At 39.1% G+C, this 22,293-nt stretch overlaps 1 protein-coding gene across 2 annotated transcripts in view; it reads right to left on the bottom strand.

Moving 5' to 3' along the window:
- Nucleotides 1–695: 695 nt before the first annotated feature.
- Nucleotides 696–22,293, bottom strand: part of CDC123 (cell division cycle 123) — a 37,509-nt gene continuing 15,911 nt past the window's right edge. For both annotated transcript variants that reach the window (XM_057422425.1, XM_057422424.1), the window contains 7 exons: nucleotides 19,027–19,075; nucleotides 16,998–17,073; nucleotides 13,367–13,489; nucleotides 9,741–9,769; nucleotides 4,146–4,274; nucleotides 2,231–2,368; nucleotides 696–1,400 (listed from right to left, as the gene is read on the bottom strand). In XM_057422425.1, the coding sequence (XP_057278408.1) occupies nucleotides 1,374–1,400; nucleotides 2,231–2,368; nucleotides 4,146–4,274; nucleotides 9,741–9,769; nucleotides 13,367–13,489; nucleotides 16,998–17,073; nucleotides 19,027–19,075 (571 nt within the window). In that variant the 3' untranslated portion in view covers nucleotides 696–1,373. The remainder of the gene's footprint in view (nucleotides 1,401–2,230; nucleotides 2,369–4,145; nucleotides 4,275–9,740; nucleotides 9,770–13,366; nucleotides 13,490–16,997; nucleotides 17,074–19,026; nucleotides 19,076–22,293) is intronic.

Raw genomic sequence — 22,293 nt, forward strand, 5'->3', positions numbered from 1 at the left:
TTTGGTAGAACTGGATTCTTAATCTGTATAATCTTTAACAAGAGTAAGTATTCGTTCAAAACTGAAGATAAAGACAGTAATAGTTCAACATCTAAGCTCAGATTTAACATCTATGAACAGACTGTAACCAAGCACCGTATCAATCTGACAGCAAAAGCAAGACAAAGAAACATGAACAGCTTTATATACACACAGAAGGTATCACATAACTGGTTTGAAATAGAAACCAGTTTCCAGGTGCTATGAGCACTTCCAAATGTCCTTTCGTTTCAACAGGAATTGTGCACACTGTTAACAGATTACTAAGGCCATGCAAGCACCTACATCCAAAAGTTGGCAGCTTCATCACCTGAAACTGTCCTCCCTACACCTCCCAGGTAACAGACACTGGTAACAAGTGCTTCTGTGTTCCCAAATTTAGCAAACTTCCCTTTATACAAAAACCATGAAGTACCACCAAATGAATACAGCTTTTTAAGAGCTGAAAGAATAATCATTTTCTTGAGAAACTCAAATATGTGATACAAAAGAAAAAAGACCTAGTCCACATATAAACATAACATCAACCTGTAATTTTAACTATTTATATTAAAGCCACAGATGATGTCTAGTATGAAATAATGTTAATTCAAGAAAGCTTTACTGCGAAAATGAAATACAACATGGTGAAGTTTAACAAAGTCCATAACTTTAGCTATTGTGAAAATATTATTTACTTGAAATGCATTCAGAATTTCAAATTCCTGAAATGCAAAACTTTGACACTTTAACTACCCTACTATAGCTGCTCTCCAAAATGAAGAATTAGCCTCCATAGCACATGAAAAAAAATGCCTTCTCCACTTTTTGTTACATAAAGGAAGGATGAGAAGTGCTCCCAAAACAAAGTCAATTTACAATTTTAAAAGCTTATTACAGAAAGAAAACCCATACATTCCTTTCTTTCCTTGTGACTGCAATATTTTAAGCAAGGCTGTGCCTAAATACAGAGGATGCTTGATGTTTTAACTGCACAAGCATTAAATGTTGTTGTATTTATCACTAAAGAGTCCAACGGCACACTTTAACAGCATCAATCTTCACATTATGAGATAGAAAAACAGTTGTTCTCTTGTACTCAGATTGCTGCTTGCTTACACCATGGTATAATTGCATTTAACCTGGAATCCAGTGAGAACTCACCCTGTCATTTCATGTTTCCCTAACAAAGACTTTTAATATAAACCAACAGACATGCAGGATGAACAGCTCTTTGGTGCTTTCATTCACTATAAAAATCAGGTTTTCTTTAAATCAATAGCTTAATAGTTATGCTAAGTATAGCTTTTTGCCACTTTTCTTGCTTGTAATTCAATGTAATGCTTCTTGATACTTCAGTCATCATCTTGCTGATTTCTTTTCTGTCAACAGAACAGGACAGTGCATAATGTTAGGACACAGTTATCTGCAATAAGAGCACTAACAAATCATGACAACTGTTTTCAGATACAGCGCATCTTGGACAATGAATGCATTTCTAAGCCATTTTTTGAATGGAACAAAGCAACATCAGCCCTCTCCCCCATCCAAAGCTACAGCATTTTATTTCCAGTAAGAAGATTTGCCCTGTATGTTAACCAACAGAACATACAACCATAAAACATGATGGTGGTGGTAAAAGTCAGTGGTCAAGATGAAGGCAACTTCCCCTCCCTACCCTAGCTTAAACAGATGGCATGTTTTCATGTCACTGTTCATCAAAGGAATAGAGAAATTCTACTTTTCAGGTTTTTTTTAGTATACTAAACAGTATACTAAAAAGTAGTATACTAAACAGTAGTATACTAAACAGTAAAAACTGTTTCAGTTTTTTTCTTAGTGTACTTATCTTCCAACTTTCAAAGAAGTTCTTAAAAGCATTAGCTTCAGCCATCAAAAAGTACATTTCTATTTATGCTACATTTGTATTTACAGTTAAATCAGAAAGAAAAGTCAGTTTCTTCAGTAAGATTTGTTAAACTGCATCCATTGCCTCCCATGAAGATAAAATTAATTATCTGAAGCAAGCTGAGTATGAAGGTTTGCTCTTCATCACTTCATAAAAATCAATCCAACAACACATTGTACAATGGCTTCATATAATACTTCTGCTGTTACTATGTAACCTATATTAATTACAAAAGCACAATTCCAGGCACTTTGATGTTGCTATTTCACAAAGATGAATTAAAAGTTTTTTACTACTTCTTACCAGTTTAAGAAAGTCAATTAATTTGTGAACATCCTCTCCTGTAGAAAGGTCCACAAAGTCTTTTGGCAGCCGGTAACTCAGGTACGGACTAGGCTGGACAGTAACTTTACTGTTTGTACAACGGAAAACTGGAGAGTCCTTTGGAAAACATATTGGGTAAGACAAGAACAGTGCATGTGAATAAAGCTAGCAGTGTTTCCTGAACTCCTCCATGAGATGGAATCACTTTGCCAACAAGTTTATCTGGCATTCACTCGACTAAACCTGTGCTAAGAACTATAGTTTTTATATTAAAAACTGCCCCTTTAAGAGCAAAAGTCAAATGTTAGTAAGTGAAGTAAAGGCATTTATTCCCTCACTTTAAAATTTCTACAATGTATCAATTATTACTGCAGTTAATATACATATGCTTATAACAGTGCTGTAATAATGGAACTATGAGAAACTTCGGACAGTAGTATCTACATAAATATGTGGATAAAAGAAATCATTACAACAGAATCCCTAAACTTGTCTTCACTGGTTCCTTGCTTAAAGCTGTGTTTGCAAATATAACCTTTCTGAAATCAAGACCTAAGACTTCCAATCAATTTACTTACTGAAGGAAAAAGCATATCTATAAACTATCTAAAAACATCTCTAAATGCTCAATTATAGCAACAGGTTTTGGGTTACTTGATATACGTTTCAGTCTAAGACACTGACATGCAATGCTATCGCCCACTGTATGGCGATAAGCAGCTTCATTTTAAGGACAGAAGTTCAGTAACTTCACACCAGACTCTCTGATCAGATGTAAGCTTAAGCATGAAGACAAGTCATTCTAGTTTTCATCCAGACTTACACCAGAGAAAACTCTGGGGCACTAAGAAACAGAGAATCCTCAAAACAAAAATCGGGTATTTCACAAACAGCTCAAGAACCGAGAGTGTGTTTTGACAAAGAAGACATAGCTTTTGGCAGAAAGGTTCACTGAATGGGTCTTCAAGTGGTGAAACTACAAGAAAATAGCATTAAGAGTGGTGTATTTCCCTTTCAAGGTGTTATGAAAATGATGACAGAACTAAAGCAAAGCTCCAATGTTAAAATCAGCTCAATAAAGCTTGTCATTCCAGTTACTTCTAATGCAATTTAACAGACAGAAGATGAAGAAAAGCTCACACTATCTGACTAGCATCTCTCCTCTGACAACTGCCAAGCGTTTCCCAAGATAAAGTAACATGCTACTTCATATCTTCTATCCAGCTCTTCAAGGACTCGTTAAGATGGTCTCAAGCACGCAGTGAGAAAAAAGCTGGAGTACAAATAAATGAAGACTATTCCTCCCTCTCTGTATTAACAGGAAGTTATTTGTTTCTATGGTGGCAATGCAGCTTGGAAGAGGGATAGAAAATCCCTGCTCTGCGAGTCCAGGGAGTTCAACCAGAGGACAAGGCTTACCTAAGGGTATTTGATATGAGGAAGAGACAAAAGTTAATCTTCTTTTTGCCTATCCCCAGACATAAATCTGGAGCTCTGGGAAAATGTATGACAGATATAGGGAACAAAGCAGAACTTTAAGTGATTAAATAGAAAAGTAACAGATTTCAAGAGAAATTGAAAAGAACACATAAAAACTGTATAAAAGCAATTTCCAGTGCATCTTCCCCACACTATGGTCAAAGGTACAAGATGGGCTTGGACTGTTTGAACTAAAACTTCCCTTGCAGGCACCTAAAACCAGGATGTGACGCTTGTGGAGATTAACTACCATCTAATAAAGTAGATTCTACTTATAAAGAGTTTACATTTCATGAGTTAAGAACTATTTACTTCAATGGAATTTGCATCACAAATTGATTATTGGAAAGACAGAGAACAAATAAAGTCCATAACGCCTGTTGGATGTTAGCCCTCCCTCATCACAGGGCTGTACCTGTTCTGTTGCTTCCCCTTCACCCTGGTCTCCTTTCAAGTTTTTCCCCGAGGTCAGTTCTTCCCATGTAAACAGCAGGGAGTCTGTGACTTCACCAAATGGGTTAAAATCTATTAACCAAATCTTACCCTGCAATGGAACAGAAACATTAAAATAAGCTACAGAATTAAAACAAGCAAATCAGAATACACATACTGATATTACTGTAGTAAGTTTGGTCTTTAGGTAAAAAGATGTCAACATTGAAATCACCATTAAAATAACATCCTTTATATTAGACACAGTTTTAAAATTCATCAAGCTATGACTTATGCATTTATTTGTTTAAACAGAAGATCAAACAAAGCTCAAACTGAAATCAGTTCTATGCACAGTGCTTTCACATGAAATTTCACATGGATGTTCTATCTAATCCTCACGGTCCCCCTCTGACAGCATGAACAAGGAATGGAAACAACCAACCAACCAACCCAGCCAAACAGGGATTTTGCTTTCCATCAAAAGCTACCTCAACAATGCTGTACATTCAGCAGACTACAAGAACTGCTATTCTTTGTCTTAGAAAGGACTATACAGATACAGAGCAGGGTCTACAAAATGCTAATAGAGATCATGAAAGCTGAAAAGTGCTGCAGAGATATAGATAAAGAATAACTAAGAAGCATTTTTAATACAGCCATTACTAGGAGTCCAGACTAGTTTCTCCTGCCTCATCTTTAACACATTTGTGTCCCAAACAGTTTCTAGTATTATGCACAACAGCATTCCTGGTTTACAACTGAAAATAAAAGCAGAGACTAACAAAACATGTTAAAGGTAACAGACATCTGCAGGGGAGCAAGATTTTGCATTCCTTGTCATCTCAAGATGCAACCCTCAACACATGGCCATTTTTTCTTATCCAAGGAAGTATATTCTATCCTAATAAGGCAAAACATTGTAATAAATTAAAATGACATGACTACAACTGCTAGTAAGAATTTGCAAAACAAGTATTACATCTGGAAGAAATCAGATCTATCAAATATGGAAGAAAAAGGTTGCTGTAGCAGAAGCAGGACTGAGGGGCTTTATTGCGTTCAGTAAAGATCAACTGGAACTGGAAACCAAACCTAAAGACTGTGTAGCTACTAAAACTTACTTGACTTTCTCTTTCTTTCCCTCATTCCTGAAGGATGTTCTTTCTTTAAAAGATCTTGATACAAACAAGTACCTTCAATGATTTACACTACAGCCATCTGTTTTCTAACTTACAAAGATGCTTTTGAAGCCTTCAGTCACAAATACAGGCAAATAAAGACTAACTAAAAGGCATTTTTAATACAGTCATTACATGGAGTAACATGCAGACTTCTCCCACCCACACTACCTAAATCACCCCCACAGGCACTGTAGAATAGGAAAAGCATGGAAACCCATGTGATACAGAACAGAAACACTGGCTGGTGTGTTACAACCACTCATGCGGCTGCAGAGAGTCCCACCACAGAAAAACCAGTGATATTTACTTGTAACTGGAACTGAGGCAGCACCCCAGCCACTGAGCTTTCACAGGTCTCTCCCTTTCAGGACAGATCCATGGGGTATATCTCACACAGAGCAGATTTTAAGAAGCCAATGCACCACAGGAGCAGTACTGAAACCCAACAGCTACAAGAGAAACTCTGCATTGCAGGAACACCTGAGTGGTTTCTTACATGCTTCAGAAGAGTGAAGAAGCACAGATCCATGTGGCTAAGTTGCAACACCTCTGCACTAATATTGACACCATGGGTGCAGAGAGCAGAGGCAAGCTCTGCTACCATCTCCATCTCAGTTCCTCTTCAAAAGGTAGTCACAAATTCTCATTATAAGTGATGTTTTACTTTTGCTAATGGGGACATCTTGTTAGCTCCAAGGCAGCAGGAGCAGGAATCCGGAATGTTAGATTTACTCTACCACATTAGAAAAACAAGCTAATGAACCAATTTAATCACATACAGAGACAACGGCTGGCAAAGTTAGTTCAGCAGTTCAGAGAATCTCTCCTTGCATCAGAAATGTTTATCCTTAATGAAGGACTTCCCTACAACAGGCTTTTGCAGAGACTCCTCCTCAGCCCAAAAACATGAAACAGCTTTTTAATAGGAATCTAAGATCATTTCTCTAAAGAAATATACCCTGGAAAGAAATGAGAACTGGCTTCGAAACTACTGAAAGCAACCCCTGGTTTTCGTGAGCACCCAACAGTATTTCTCCCTCCTTGCAGCCAGCAGTACACCACCTACAGCCCCAACTGTTTCCATGGGATGGTCGTAAATCTGAACTGAGCTTTGGTAGCTGCAAATTTGATGAAAAATGGCAAAACATGCTAAGCATCGCTTTTCAGGGCTCATTAAAGGGAGCATATATAACCCTGGTTCAGTAACCAAACTGTCCTAAGATTAAATGTTCTTTCAAGTCTTACACGCAAAGTCACAATTTAAATGTAGTTTCAGACGACTTGCACTGTGCATCTAAAGTAAAGCTATTTATCTGCCATCTTCTGGTACTAGTAATCTTTGTCAAAGAGAGCACAGAAATTAACAAGCCAGGAAGGCAATGATGTGCATATCTGGAGGGTAAAAAATACCCAACCTGTGTTACATCAGATTTTTCTTCACATCTTAAACCAGGAGCCAATAGATTTACCCCATGACGTCAGCTACACACTTTGTTTTACTAAAGCATTAAGCATGCTGTCGAAAGGAAGTGCCTTGACAAAGACTGTTTAAAGGAAGTTAAAAGATAAAATGCAAACTGAACTGTTACATCTCCCTCCCTCCAGCTGCACCTTCATGCACAGTGATAATGCTCACAAGGCAGAGGCACAAACAGTAGTTGGCCCATTCACAAGAGCAGCTGTGAGCTGGTCATGGTCTGGAGCCACTCATTGCATTTCCTTGTCTTACCACAGTGACTTGTCTTGAATATGGTTAGAAGCTGTTAACACCTGGGAGATAAAGCAGCAGCAGAGCTGATTCTCAGACCTGTCAGCTGTTGCACAATGACTGTGAAATCCCAACAGCAAAAAAATCCTCCCAAAACCAAAGTGGATCCAAATGAAAACAGGCTATCAGTCCTGCAACACAGTCTCTTCAGGACTAGGTCTCCAGATCATCCAGCTTGGAAGACTGTGTGACAGTGTTTCTTCCTTAAAAGATGACTTGTTTGCAAAGTCCAGCACTAGCTCAGATGAGCTCAGTGAAGAGGGACAGGAAAGGCAGACGTATAAAAGCTTGTTCTCAATCAAGCCACTGCTGATTCTATTCCACCCTCTAACTCAATAAGCAAGACCTGTGGCACCCTATTCTGTACAGTCTCTCCAGTAACTAAAGCAAGCATGGGGAAGGGGTTGCTCTCATTCACAACCATATCAAAGAACAAGCATCTTCAAGCTGAATATTTAGAGTTGAAAGAATTTAAAATAAGCAGACACTGGACATAGCTCTCATTCTGTAGGTGAGGTTGCTGTGCAACCAGCCTGACGAGGAGCCTGGGCTCTGGAAATTAATCACACTCGGCAACACTCAATATTGTTTTTGCTGCCTGTAACTCACATACAAAGGGCACAATGAATAATACAGTTACAAATCACAAAAGTGTGTGTGAAAGGAGGATCTGACACACAAAGGGCTATTTGGCAGTTTACAAGACCTCAGGATAGAAGGCACCTAGATATCTACTAACATACATTTTATCTTGACAGATGAAGGAACACTGCTCATTTGAGATCACGCAGGCTGAAACCTTTTACTTAAATAATCTGTTTTACTGCCTCAGGTGGGAGGCAGAGTACCCAATGACAGAAGCTGGTTCAAAGCTGAAATGCTGCTCCTCAGTTTGCCTAACAGCACACTCAAGCCTGATGACCTGAGCTTGGGCAGGTGTTTTTCATTATCATGCAGCACTGCTGATTTTAGCCCATAGCCTGATTTTAGGTACCCATGTTATAAAAATCATGCTGAGTGACAGCACAACAGTTGTTTTTCACATGACACACGTGCCTGTTTAGTTTCTGGTTTGCATAATTTACTATTACACAATTACAAAATACTTGAGCTACATTCAAAGTCAGAACCCAGGCTTACTACAGACACTCCCAGCTCAACAGAAATAAAGACCTTCTCCTATCCTGTAACTCTAAACAAGTCAAACAGTGAGACTTATAAATGTATAGAGCAAAAAGCATACAGCAATTTGTTTCACATTTCTGGTTTAGGATTTGGAAAAACTTTAAGCTAAACCACTTACTTTTTGTGCATTAATGTGATTTCCCAAATCAGGTTGTGATTCCCAGAATCTAGTTTTGATATTTAAAGCTACATAATGCATTTTTGGTTGTGGTTGCTTTTAGAACAATACATGTGTGCCTTTCAAGCACAGTTCATTCGACCTATTTCTCTCCATTGTTACTAGTGAGACAAAGGGGCTCTGTATCACTAGGAAAGGTCAAGGTGACTAACTCTGATCTTGGCACCTGAAGTTCAGACAGGACATTTCTCCCCATGCCATCATTATCCAGATGTTTGGGGTTCTGATCTGCTGCACACTCAAAACCACAGCTGGAGCAGTTTGAAAAGAAAATATTAGCTTCCATTTCTCTCACATGTGCTACATTCATATATACTCTTTAAACATCTACCCCTTTGTACCCTAGATTTCCACATATCAAATACAAGTTACCATTTTCCAACCTCACAGGGATAATCTGAAGAAATATTAATGATTAGTTCCAATGAGTTCAGATACTACAGGGAAAAACATCCGGGGGGGGACAGAAGTGGTGCACCAGAAGGAATAATTTTTTTGTAATAATCCCCTAAATTTTTTTTAGTGAGCAAAATATCACCCCCACCTTCTCTTTTTTTTTAAATATCACAGCCATTCTAGCTGAATGTTCAGATAAATTTCCATCAAAAGCACCAAGAGTAAACACTAAGCAAAGGGAACCATAGCAAAAGGTAGTGCTTCGCTAAAGCAACTTAGTAATGTTGTACAATACTAATGAAGTACTTCAAATGCCTCAAGCCTGTGGACAATGTCGTTAATAACATGCTTTAGTATTTGGTCAGCCCTGAATTGGCCAGACAGTTGGACTAGAGGATCACTGTAGGTTCCTTTCATCTCAGTCTATTCTATTGTAAATGATTTCAGCAAAGACTCTGTGTCATAATGAAGACTAAATTGCCTCCAGTAGATCCACAGAGCTGAGAGAACTGCAGCTGAAGCGAAAGTTACTTTTAGACAGGCTGCTTCTCCGGAAGGTATTTACTAAACAATTGCATCACTGGCAAAGACATATTTACACCCCTAATCTTATTATCATCCTACTGCAGACAGTCTTTCAACATAGAAAGAGACCCGGGGAACAGAATAAAAACATCAAGTACTCTGGGTTTTTTGGGGGAGGTTTGCTTAGGGGTTTGTTTGGGGTGGGGTTTTTTTCCTTTGTTTTATTGGGTTTTAAGCTATTTTTTTTTCCCCCCAAGGACCACTTGTAGGAAGATGAAGCTATTGTTTGCTTCACCTCTGTAGCATTTCAGGAAAGCTTTCCACAGAATAAAGTTCACTTACCCTGCTGTCTCTGTACACATCAAACACAACTGAAAAGGAGAAAAAAGAAAAAGTTAAGATTAGGATATATAATTTCACAGAAGGCACCTAAATCTTACTGGATACTTGCGTACAAAGCACAATCTGCAAAGTCAACATGCCTGAGGAACTGCAAGCCAAAATTAGGTTCATCTCCAAGAGTTGAAACATTTCAGTAACCACAGTTAATGCACTGAGAGGTTTTTCCATTTAATAATGGCTTTGTCTGTTGAGTTTTTCCCCCAACAAAGAACACTTGATAAACTCTTAGCCCAGGAAGAAGTTTATCTTTGACATTACTGCTGTTTGGTTTACAACAGAACTGAGAAACTTCAAGGAAGGATTAACTCTACTGTGGCAGACATCGCACTAACATTTAACAGGGGAAAGTTCCTGCCTGACAAAGATTAGGACTGCAGCAAATAACAAAACAAACAGGTTGTAGGAACAAAGGGGGCAGTGGGCGTGTTGAGGAGGAGGTGGCAGTGAAATGGCTGTTTACTGTAACCCAGAGCAGATACAGCACACCTACTGATTGTCAGCAACTCTTTCAAAAAGAACCTTTGCTACTCAGTGATCAACGCAAAGCTGCCTTGGGTAGCTCCATTGTTGTCCTTCCCCTTGACTGAATTAAGCCTGAATCTTTGACCATGGGTTCTGTTCTGTATGTTTATTCAGCTAGGGAAGCCGACAGATAAGCATTCAGGCATGACTACATGCACTTGTATCAGTTTAGCAGAAAGAAAGAAAAGCCAGATTTGGAAAAATTTCAGACAGACGTTATACTGTCACTTCCTTCACTAATAAGAAAAGGAATATTTCAGCTAAGAGATTTCCCAATACATGCTGGATAAACTAAATTCAGGATATGACTGAAGAACACTTGAGCTTAAATGACTACTCAGCAAGCTACCGTCAGCATCAGGGATGTTGATTGATCACATGAGCAAAGTTACTCAGCAACTTAATCTAACATTTCATGTAAAGTTGGCTGGGCTAAGGGCAAACCAAAACTCAACCAGTCACATAAGTGGTTTTGCCCACCTAGCCTAAAAATCCACACAGCTCTTTGCTCAGTTACGTCACATTAAAATGTCACTCTGGGATAAAGAGCTGTATTTCCTTGAGAAGACAAGCCCCGCCTAAGCCATCAACACAAAAAGGAGCTCAGCAACCCTAGATTTCTTCTCCAACTGTTCAACTGAACATGTTGCCTGTACCAAGTACTCTCAGTAGTCATATCCCATTAATGGAACTCTTACATTTGAGCTTTATTATCAAACGATACCTGTCAGCTTGAAGCAAATCTATGGCAATCATTGAGACTAATGGCATTTAGCAGGATTTACATCCCCGTTAAGACCGACTGCACACTGGTGACCAGTTCAGGACACTCACAAACACTGAACAGAGAAAACCTGAACTGTTCCCTTTTCTTAGGGACCACCTCAGAGCAGGAGTGTCAGGAGGCAGCGAGACTGTAGAAGAACTTTACCAGCAATAGCTCAAAATGGAGGGTAAGCCAAGGCTCAATTCTACAGTATCAATACCTCCAGAACACTGTTCTTACTGAGCTCTTATGAAAAGTATTTAGAAGATTCTAACATCATTTAGAACTATTTATAAAGCATTCACCCATCTGTTATCCTACTGCTCTGACTCTGCAATGCTTCAGCTGCTCTGACTCAACTCTTCCATCTGGACATGCTACCAGACCAACTGGAAAAAGCAGAGCAAACAGCATCACAATCCCCAACAAAACAAGAAGTCAGGAAAAAAAGCTATAATACCTTGCCTTCAGAGGCAAACAAACAAGCAAACCCAGATTTTTACTGTTAACAACACATATGCTACCAGACGGCGGAGCAACAGAGATGACGGGGGATGAATGAAAGGTGGTAAAAAAACCCAAATCAAACCACAAACAAATAGAAACCATTTTCTGTATGGCATTTCTCTGCAGCTGGACAAGTCACCAGCATTTAGGGCCTACAAACAAAAGGTTAACAAACCTCATCCCAGAAGGTCACCCTGAAACCTCCTTAACTCAGAGGTAACTCGATGGCATAGTTTTCTATCCTTTACGTAAGATGACAGTTCAGACCTTTCAGTTTCAGAGCCTAAATCTAGGCATCAATTTCCTAAAATAGTGCCCTGAATTCTTATCTAGCAGTTGATGACATACCAGCTAAAATTATGTTGGAACACAGAGGAAAATTAAAAGACAGCAATCACAATGTCAGATCTATATGACAGATCTTCCAAACATGAGGGATATGGACCTATTAAATTAATCTACTGATTTCCAGATTACTAGTCTTCTCCAAGATGGAATCCTTGAGATCTTCTTGGGACTGAAATAAAGGAACCCTGCAAAGCCAAATGATTAAGAATTGTAATATAACAGAGACTGGCATTAGAAAGTGTCTTTTCAGAATGTCAGGCAGGTCTAGCTGATTGCTCTGGTGGCTCAGCAAAATAGTTAACCATGTTCAAAACTTACCTAAAGGCTGAGTTTTCAAACCTTTATAGAAGACAACACAAAAATACAACCAGTTCTTATGTTTATTTATCTTATTAAACTGAGGTTTGGTCCATGCCAGACCCAGTTTAATTTCTCCACTGTATTTTTCACCACTACTGATCACCCAGCACAACAGAACACTATCCAATTGTCACTTAACCATGCAATGAAACTATTTCCAATATAATTTGCAAAGGACTCCACGTTTAAGAACGAGACAATTTACTTGGGCTGCTTCAGTGTATCAAATACCACAGCCTTTATTCAAAAGTTTCAGCAGCTGAACTGCTGTGCGCACCAATATTCTAGGAGAAATTACTGTAACTTCTTGAAAAGAAGCTTACTAATCCTTTCTTTGACGAATACATTAGAAATTTAGCAGCAAACATCTGGCAACATCTGTATAAACAGTATTCTTTTTACTGCTGAATGCCTTCTGTTCAGCATTTCCTGCCTCACTTCTCAGGTTTATCTTTTCCTAATTAAAAATAAGTATAACGGGAAAAGCCTTAAAAAGAAAAATGTCATTTATGCCTTCTGAGAGGATCTTTCACTCATCTGTTGTCTTCCTGAAAAGCTTTAGCCTATTCCTTCTTTTGTCGCCAGTTCTATAGTCATTCAAATACTACATTGCTCTGCATGCTCTAGCCACCAGAGCTATAAGACTCTCCCAGGTTAAAAAGAACCAAGCCCTGTGAAAGCAATAGGTAGGAAGAAACAGATGCATATAGACAGACTTAAAATATTGGGGATGCCGTTATTTATCAAAATGTACCCATTTTAACACTGATCTCCAGCAGTAAATTAGAATTTAGCACGTTGTAACTCAATGTGCTGTGGAGGAAACAAGCTTGGCTCAGTACAGCACAAGGACAAGAGGACAGATCTTGTTTTTAAGGAGCTTGCTCTCCAAGCTCTTTCCATTTCAAACCTCCCAGTACCTTGCAAAAGCACTTCAAAGAGGTAGAGCCTTCATTTCTAAGTCTTTGTAACTACGCATGCAACAAGTATTCAAAAACCTTCACAAACATCCTCTTTCCCTCCCCCATACTCCCCTTGTTAACTGAAGCCTTAAGGTACTTACAGTCTTCATCCAGGAACTTATACTGTATGTGTTTCTTGAAAAATTCCTGTATTGATCTACAGATCTCCTCATGCTGCTTAGAGATATGATCGTAGTACTGTGTGTAGTCCCTCTGTGATATACCTGTCAATAATGTTGTTGATTATGAAGAGTTTTAGGCATGCAAAAAACCCAACCAGAAAAAATGCAATTATCAGAGATATGCAAGTTATAATTTGTATTTCAGAAGACAGGGTTCTCCCAAGTTTTAACCATTACCAGTGACATAGCATTTGGCTTTATCCTCCTATACTTAATGTACTTCTATTAGGAATCTTCCTCGCAGAGTTGAGTTCTGTCCTACATTTTGTGAACCTCATTTTATAGGTCATGCTTTGACTATAGAATCACAGAATCATACAATAGTTAGGGTTGGAAAGGACTTTAAGATCATCTAGTTCCAACCCCCCTGCCATGGGCAGGGACACCTCACACTAAACCATGCCGCCCAAGGCTTCATCCAACCTGGCCTTGAACACTGCCAGGGATGGAGCATTCACAACCTCCCTGGGCAACCCATTCCAGTGCCTCACCACCCTAACAAGAAAGAATTTCCTCCTTATATCCAATCAAAATCTCCCCTGTTTATGTTTTAAGTTACCCCTTGTCCTGTCACTACAGTCCCTAATGAAGGGTCCTCCCCCAGCATCCCTATAGGCCCCCTTCAGATACTGGAAGGCTGCTATGAGGTCTCCACACAGCCTTCTCTTCTCCAGGCTAAACAGCCCCAACTTTCTCATCTTTAAACAAATTTCAGAAGGAACCATTGCTTGTGATTAAGTTTCCAGTTCCTGTCTTTGCCTTTCAGTTTCATTCCCTTTGGTTACTCTGGTCAAAACCTTTTCTGTTCTGTACATCAGACGTAGGGACTGGAATTTGGAACCATGAAATGAAAGGAGCAGAGGCTAAGCTTGCACATTAGCAAAGATGACAGATCCTAGCATACCATAAAGATTCTCATCAACTGATTTTTTTTAAGCACAGAATAACTCATACCTCTTTCATAAGGTGTTATCAAACATATACTTTGCTGATAAGGTGTGTGTTTAACTACAGGCGAAACCTTAAATCCTAACATCAGTGAGACAGCATGCAGTCTAGTGTCTTATTTCTCCCATTTGCCTTCTTGAGGGCTTTCTTGCATAGCTGACATTAGAGAAACTCTTCCAGCTATATCACAAGCTCTTAATTTTAGATATTTGTTTGTCACCAAGACAATAGTTTAAATTGACATCAACAGGATTATATACTTGGATGCATTTTAAGTGGCAGGAGTTCTCGTACAGGATGTGTCAACATCACCACTGCAATACCGTGCTGGACCAATATCAAGACCTGCCCCATCACTGCAAAATGGGTAACTCATGTTATTTAGGGAAAGAAAAAGCCAGAATCCCCCAAGAAATATCCATCAAGGATGGCAGTTTGCTGTTACAAACACCCACAAAACACAGAGATTAAGTTTTACTGTAGGACAATGCTGACTACCTCCAAAGATGTGCCCTTTCAAAAAGTTCATATGAAGTTTGTGATGTCAGTGAAACTTTGAATTATTAATACCACTGCAAAGCTTAACTCAGGTCTAGAAACAAGAGATGATGGCATCTCAGGGGATACAGATGTGTAACTGGGAAATCGTTCACTACACTATGCAAGTATCACTCCTTCGTTTGACTGACAGGCTTATTAATTTTAAAAGCATGGGAACATACGGTGAAAAATCTTGAAATTGTCTTCAGAAAAGCAGCTGGAGTGATAGCTAAAGCGCAAACAGAACAACAAAACACCTATACTGTTGGATGGGGCTTTAAGTAACCTGGTCTAGTGGAAGGTGTCCCTGCGCATGGCAGCAGACTGGAACTAGATGAGCTTTAGGGTCCCTTCCAACCTAAGCCATTCTATAATAGTGGTAGCTCTACTGGGTTTCAAAACAGTAATGAATTGTAAAGAGTGTTTTTAGGCATTAGCCTAACACTTTGAGGTATCTAAAAGTAAGTATCACTATACATATTCTATATAAAATGTACATTCAGATGTGCTAGAGGTTAATACAGTGATGCATATCTCTGGCAGTTGTGGTGCTCCAGCAGCATGTAACAGAACAAGATTCATCTCTTCTGCCTTAAAAAAGCCAGGTCTGCAGCCATTAAGCAATACCCACTTACTGAAGAATATCTCTGCTATTAGCAAGATAAACTCTGATACAGAGAACCATAATAAACCCTGCAACTGGCACAAATGGAAAGAGAATGGGAAGACGAGCATAAAGCACCAGAAGAACAGCCAAATAAGAGGGCTATAAGAATGGTATGTGTTGACAGCACCTAGATTAGCACATTCCAAAACATTTATGTGCAGCTCTATAGGATTACACCCAGATCAGGAAAAAAAGTACAGGGAATACATTCCTAACGATTCACAGAGGTGAGACATGATGGAGCACCAAAACTGCTGACAGCATGTAACAGGTACAGAAAGGCACATCGAGAACAAGCACATAGTCACCATGCTGAGAAGGAGCGAGGAAAAGCAATGAGGAGGAGACCTCTAATATCCCTTCCCTTCCATTTCACAACAAGGAATGTTGGATAGACCACTTGTATATCTCCACCATGGTGCTTGCGAATACGTAGGGATGGGACAGACAAAATGAGCAAACCTGGTTTTATTTTAAAGCAAAAAAATCACCCTCCTTCCCATAAAATCTGGATAAGAGCTTTGCTACATCACTGTTGTAACATTTCCTTGTCAGAGGAATTTAGGCAGAATGATTCAGTCTTGTTGAGGACAAATGTGCACCAGTCCTGTTATATTTACATTTCTGTTCATCTTTAAAGATTCCACACCAAAACAGAATTCAAACTCCAGAATAGTATTTAGCCTAAAATGAAACCCCTCAATCCAAGCACCTGTACATGCAGTAGATGTCTAAGCTCTTTCTAGTCAGCAGAGAACAGTCAAGACATCCAGAGGAGTATAATTCAACTAAATTTACCCTAGAGCTACCTAATACACTTGCTGCCTGTCCTAGAGCTGTTTCAAGCCTCCCAATGTACCCACCAGCTCTTTGCATGCTGTGGGTACCCTTGCTGGTCAGTGTCACTTGAAACATTTTACATTGAAGATTTTGAACCACAGTAACAGATCAACAGGTTTTCTGACTAAGCTACACTGAATATGATACGAACTCAGATGTCTCATACACTTGTGGATGTGTTCTGACCTCCCCAGCTTTCTGCATATAATACCCACATGTGGTCATGTTTTGTCAGCATAATACCCAACTGCTTCGTTCTGCAACTTGGAGACGATGCAATTCACTCCTGAATATAAAAGAATCACTTACAAAACAGCCTCTGGGTGAAGTTTCTGAATTAGCAATTAGAATTAAGAATATTACCACTGTAATACTGAGCATGCTGTGGTGTCAATACAGTGGTATGCCACATTTTAAATTACAAAAAGAAGAAAGCATTAATTCTAGAAATGAGGTGTGACAAAGAACTGTCTTCAGATTTAGCTCTGATTCAAGGAAATAAGAGAAACCCCTCAGAACTTCACCTAACAATTTTATCTTTAAGCAAATCCTTACCTAGGAGCTTGTTTTCCTTGACAAAGCATCTGAATTCTGCACCAGGGATTAGCTCACACCATTTTCGAAGGACAAGCTACAGAGGAAAAACAAAGTATTGTTTCAGAAAGGTAACAGGTAATATTTTGTATACCTTCTAGAGCTACAGTTTTGCTGTAAGAATAAGATGACCTTTGAAATTATTCCCAGTAGAAGAAAACAAAACAATCTTAACCTTCACATCACATAATCAGTTTAGCAAATACTTCAGAGCAATTAGACTTAATATTCATTCCACAGAATCACAGAAAGCTGTCGGTTGAAAGGGACATCCAAAGACCATCTAGTCCAAACTAATTTAAAGTAGAAAGGTTAAGACTGGACATGGAATCACAGAATGGTCTGGCTTGCAAAGGACCTTAAAGCTCATCTAGTGGAAGGTAGGGACACCTTTCACTAGACCAGGTTGCTCCAAGTCCCATGCAGCCTGGCCTCGAACACTGCCAGGGATGGAGCATTCACAGCTTCCTTGGGCAGCCCATTCCAGTGCCTCATCACCCTCAAAGTAAAGAACTTCTTCCTTATATCCAACCTGAACTTCCCCTGTTTAAGTTTGAACCCACTGCCTCTTGTCGTATCGCTACAGTCCCTGATGAACACTCCCTCTCTGGCATTCTTGTAGGCCCACTTCAAATACAGGAAGGATGCTATAAGGTCTCCAAGCAGTTTCTCTTCTCCAGGCTGAACAGAAGACTCTCTTTCACCATGAGGACCATCAAGCATTGGAACACAGAGGTTGCGCAGCCTCCTTCCACTGAACCCTGTCCAGATTTGATAAAATGCCAAGCAACCTGATTTGATCTCATCGCTTACCCAGCTTTGAGCATGAATCTGGACTAGAGTCCTTCTGAGGCCCCTTCCTACCTTAATTATCTTATGCTATTTCACTTTGTATGGCATTTATAACCACAAAATTATTTATGAAGCGACTTCAAAGTTATATTAACGTTAAAGCATGGAAACCAAAAACCCTGCTGAAGGCACAGAAAATCTGTGATGGAGTTGGCAGAAAGTTGCTCCCTAGCCAAAAGAGCTGATGAGCAGAATTAAATTTAACCAAATGAAACTCTATTTTGGTATACACCCAAGCAAAATCCTGTGACGCCTTTGAAGGCGCATACCAGTTAAAATTAAGTACATGGAGATAGAAATAGTAACCAAACTATTACAGTCATCAGGACAGACTGCCTGGTAATTAAAGCATATCTCTGGCACTTTCTCAAGTTTCTGTGTTTCCTAAGCTGAAGTATTCAGATGAATACATTATTTTGAAGGCCTCAAGTACCACTGCAGATACTGGAAACTCCCAACACCTATCAACTGTATTAGGAAAACCTCAGTAATCAAAGATGATATTCATAATGACAACATAAACCATGAAACTCTTTGTTCCAACTTTTAGATGCCCTGTATCCTTAAAGCACATCAGATAGTGCTTTAAAAAAAAAACAAAAAAGATTCATTCACATTTCTAAAGCTCTTTAAGAACACAAGAGGATGACAAATGTTATATTTACATAAAAATCTTTTTTAGAGAAATGAAAAAATGAAAGCAATAGCACCACACAGTTTAAAGCATCTACATTGTCAGCTTAACTTTTTAATTTGGTAATGAGCATATGAAACAAGATATGACAGACCACTTCTGTTCAGGATGTCCATAGCCACTACAGGTAGCTTCTCTCTTAGTAATCTCAGTTGTGATCTTCACAAGCAGCACCCTATCAAGTATATATGACTTTTGAACTTGTCCTTCCTAGCAAAACCTGACAGGCATGAGAGAAAATTGCAAGGAAACTTCAAAAGTCTGAACTTCAACTCCTCTGACCTGCCATTAAATGAATTCCTTATGATCTGTAGCTCTTAACCAGAGTTCCCCACTCTGCGCAAGCAACACCGTTAAAACAAATTGTATAGACACATACCCAAGCCCAAATGGCAACCTGCCTGTGAGTCCTTTATTATCTAGAAGTCATGCAAAGAGTCCTACCTCATAGTCCAAGGAAGGATCTGGGGAATCATCAGTACAGTGAATAAATCTGGAAAAGTAAGGCATGAGCATTAAAATCTGCTTTTACATGTAAGATTTTAGCTACAGTGAGAAAAATAATTCCAAACTGTGAATCACAAAAGTTACTGTTAAATTCTCTTCAACATATATAAACCAAGTACATTCAATACATATATAACGAACCTCCTTGTGACAATTATTGGGGGGGGGGGCAGGGGGAGGGAAGAAGAAGAAAAAAACTCAACTTTTTCATCTAGTGTAATTTAGAAGCACTTAAATTTGGACAGGGATGTGGCTAAAATGTATTTATTCACTGTTGGTTTTCTCCTGTTTGAATCAACAGTACTGCTCTTTTGCTCTTTGCTGTTATGTTGGCGTAAGTGCATCGTCAAAGAACCAGATAAACTAATCTAGTTTCACTGCAGTGTGTTTTTCCTGGTACTTTTAATGTTTAAATTCCTAAACCACACAACTGAGACACATCATCATGCCTTAGAGCAGTTCATTTCCATGAATAAGGGATGCAAAACAGCACCACTCGCACTTCTGATTCCACAGCACAGTATCTTTCTAAATTAAGAGCCTTAAAAAAATACTCTTACAAATCTCTGGAGAGTGGGAATAAACAAAATTATTTCCATAACTGCAAGCAGATGTCAAGGTTTTGTCCCCTGTGAGTAGCTGTTTCTGTGTGTCACCTTTCAGGAGCTATCAAGAATGGAGGCATTTATACCCAAGCCAATTTCCACGCACCTTTTTGTCATTTTACAGCAAACTTTGCTGTAAATCCTGTAACTTTAAAAGGGAATTAGCAAAAGAACATGTGTTTTCCTTCCAAATGTACTCCCTGACCTTAGTGGCAAACTACTTTGATGCATAGGGCTGTGTGAAGGATCACTGTGGAGCAACAGTCTTAAATGGCAACATTTATACTGTCTCCCTTCAGCACTGAACTTGGTTAAGCAATCCAGAAGTCCAGCATCTCTAATATAAGCATTGCATTTGTAAGACATGGCTGCCCAGCCTTCAGTTTGAAGTGAAGAGCTATTGTAAGAGTTCATTCAGTATGCTGCCACCAGAAATACATGTCACACATTTTAGTTTAGACTTTAATATCCACTACAGACAGAAAAGAAGGGCGATAGCAGGCATGCTTTCTAGAAGTACTGTAATCAAACAGATCATATATATCTGTAAGCCTATGTAAACAGATAACATCTTTCAACTACAGCTTATATTCCACAACAATTTAAGATCTGTCAAGGCAATAGAAACAAACCCATGAGAGCTTGCAGTCTTGCTAAATTCAGAATTCCCCCCTTACTAGTATACATGCTTACCATGCTCAAGAAAGTGTCCCACACACACAAATCCAGTCATAAACTGTATATTTAAAGGCAGCTGAAGTCCAACCCATGGAGTTTTACAGCCCCTGCGCACTAGGACCCTTATTAGCTCTCACAGATTTCCATATCTGAGATCAGGGTACCTGCAATCTGTTTCATTCCATTAACATGCAGTCTTTCCAGCATTCAAAAAACAGCCTTATGAACAGTCAACTTTCCCCTTCCTAACCCTGGGTAAGGAAGCTACAGGTAACAGCTAACCTAACCCTGGGTAAGAGCTATGTGGGAAAGATGACTTCTCCTTTTCTTGTAAGTCAGAAAATGAAATCCTGGGGTGTCATCCCAAGCCACACAGACAGCTGAAGTATTGCTGCCAAATCAAGCAAACAAGCAAACCGATGAATGTAGCAAAAGTACTGCAAGACAAAAGGACATTATTTTTCTTGAGCCTTAATGACACAGGACTGAGTACAAATGAGGAAAAAGATGGGAGAAAGCAGCAAAAGACAAACTTTTGTTGCCTCATTTTGCTTCTAAATAGTATTACAAGTTTTGTCAACAAAAAGGACATAACCCCTTTATTTCGGGGGGGGGGGGGGGGGGGGGGGGGTGGAATTTTGGACAAGTCGATGGAGTTGCAATTCTATATTTTTTACTAACTTATTGTAGCATTAATTGTCCAGATCCAGCTGAATTCATCTATTACACGTGGACTTTCAATGTTACAAGGCAGAAGGCTAGAAGGGGTTTCTTTAACCCACATCCTAGTCAAGTTTGGACGTACTTGAAAGAATGATCAGAAAGACTTTAGGAACACAAAATTAAGATATATCTGGGCTCTCTTTTCTGAAGCCTTTGCACTTTGGAATACTACTAAGGGTAAAGGAATTAAACTCTACTGCTTATAGGCCTTGGGCTGTAGTCAACAGCTTATTTATAGATATTTACTTAGACGTCAAGAACAGAAGGATCAAGGTCTCTTTATACATAGCTGCTGCATGTTAATTTCCAAATGCACGTATTTCACAACTGGACACACCACATGAAGCCATTACGTGGTTTAGTTTTCAACACAGAAAAGCAATTTCAGAAGGTTTATAAGAATACTGAACCTTGCTGAAACTTTAAGGCCTTAACGAAACAGGAAATTCATGCATCATTCAGAAAAGAATCTTACACTACACTGCAAGTTGCTAGGAAAAATGGGATGCAAGTAAAACCTCAAGGAAAAAAGAAAAAATCAAGGGCCTCATTTTCCACATACTCTCATGTGGAACTGTCTACCTTGAAATAGGCTATACTAAAATCTGAACTGACCGCGACTGTTTCTGCATAAAGGTATCCTGGGAGCCAGGGCACGTATTTATGAGCCAACACTGCCTCCTATACTCCGTTAGGAGAATGCAGCTTGTTACTCCACATCTCAGAAAAACTTCCTAATTTGCAATTCAGTAATTAGAAGCATTAAGTCTGGTATCAAAAACGTAGTCAGAATGGTAGCTTGAAAAGAGAAAGGACTGAAGCATCTGCTAGGCTTTAAAGTTACACAATGCGTTAGGAATCTGACAGGCTAAACCCCACTCAAGAGCAGACTTTCTCAACTGTTCTCAGAAACAGGCACTAATCAGCACTTTTACAAACATCTAAAACAAACCAACCAACAAAAAATATATCTCTCCTCATGTTCCTTTGAATCTTTAATACATTAATACATTTGGAAACTTTTCCTTGGCTCAAGAGGAGTTGTTTCACCTGCTCCATTAACCCAGTAGATATTTCTTACCTACTACAAATTTCCTGGGCTTAGGCAGGGTTGAGGGGCTACTTTTGGGCACTCCACCTATCTAACTAGTTTCTCAAAGAGTTCTCAGGAATGAGCTTCTGCAAGTAACAGTTACAG

This window comes from Pezoporus wallicus, unplaced genomic scaffold (assembly GCF_028554395.1).
Source record: "Pezoporus wallicus isolate ANWC-B61680 ecotype Strahan unplaced genomic scaffold, APGP_CSIRO_Pwel_v1 contig_3058, whole genome shotgun sequence".
NCBI classification, from domain to species: domain Eukaryota; kingdom Metazoa; phylum Chordata; class Aves; order Psittaciformes; family Psittacidae; genus Pezoporus; species Pezoporus wallicus.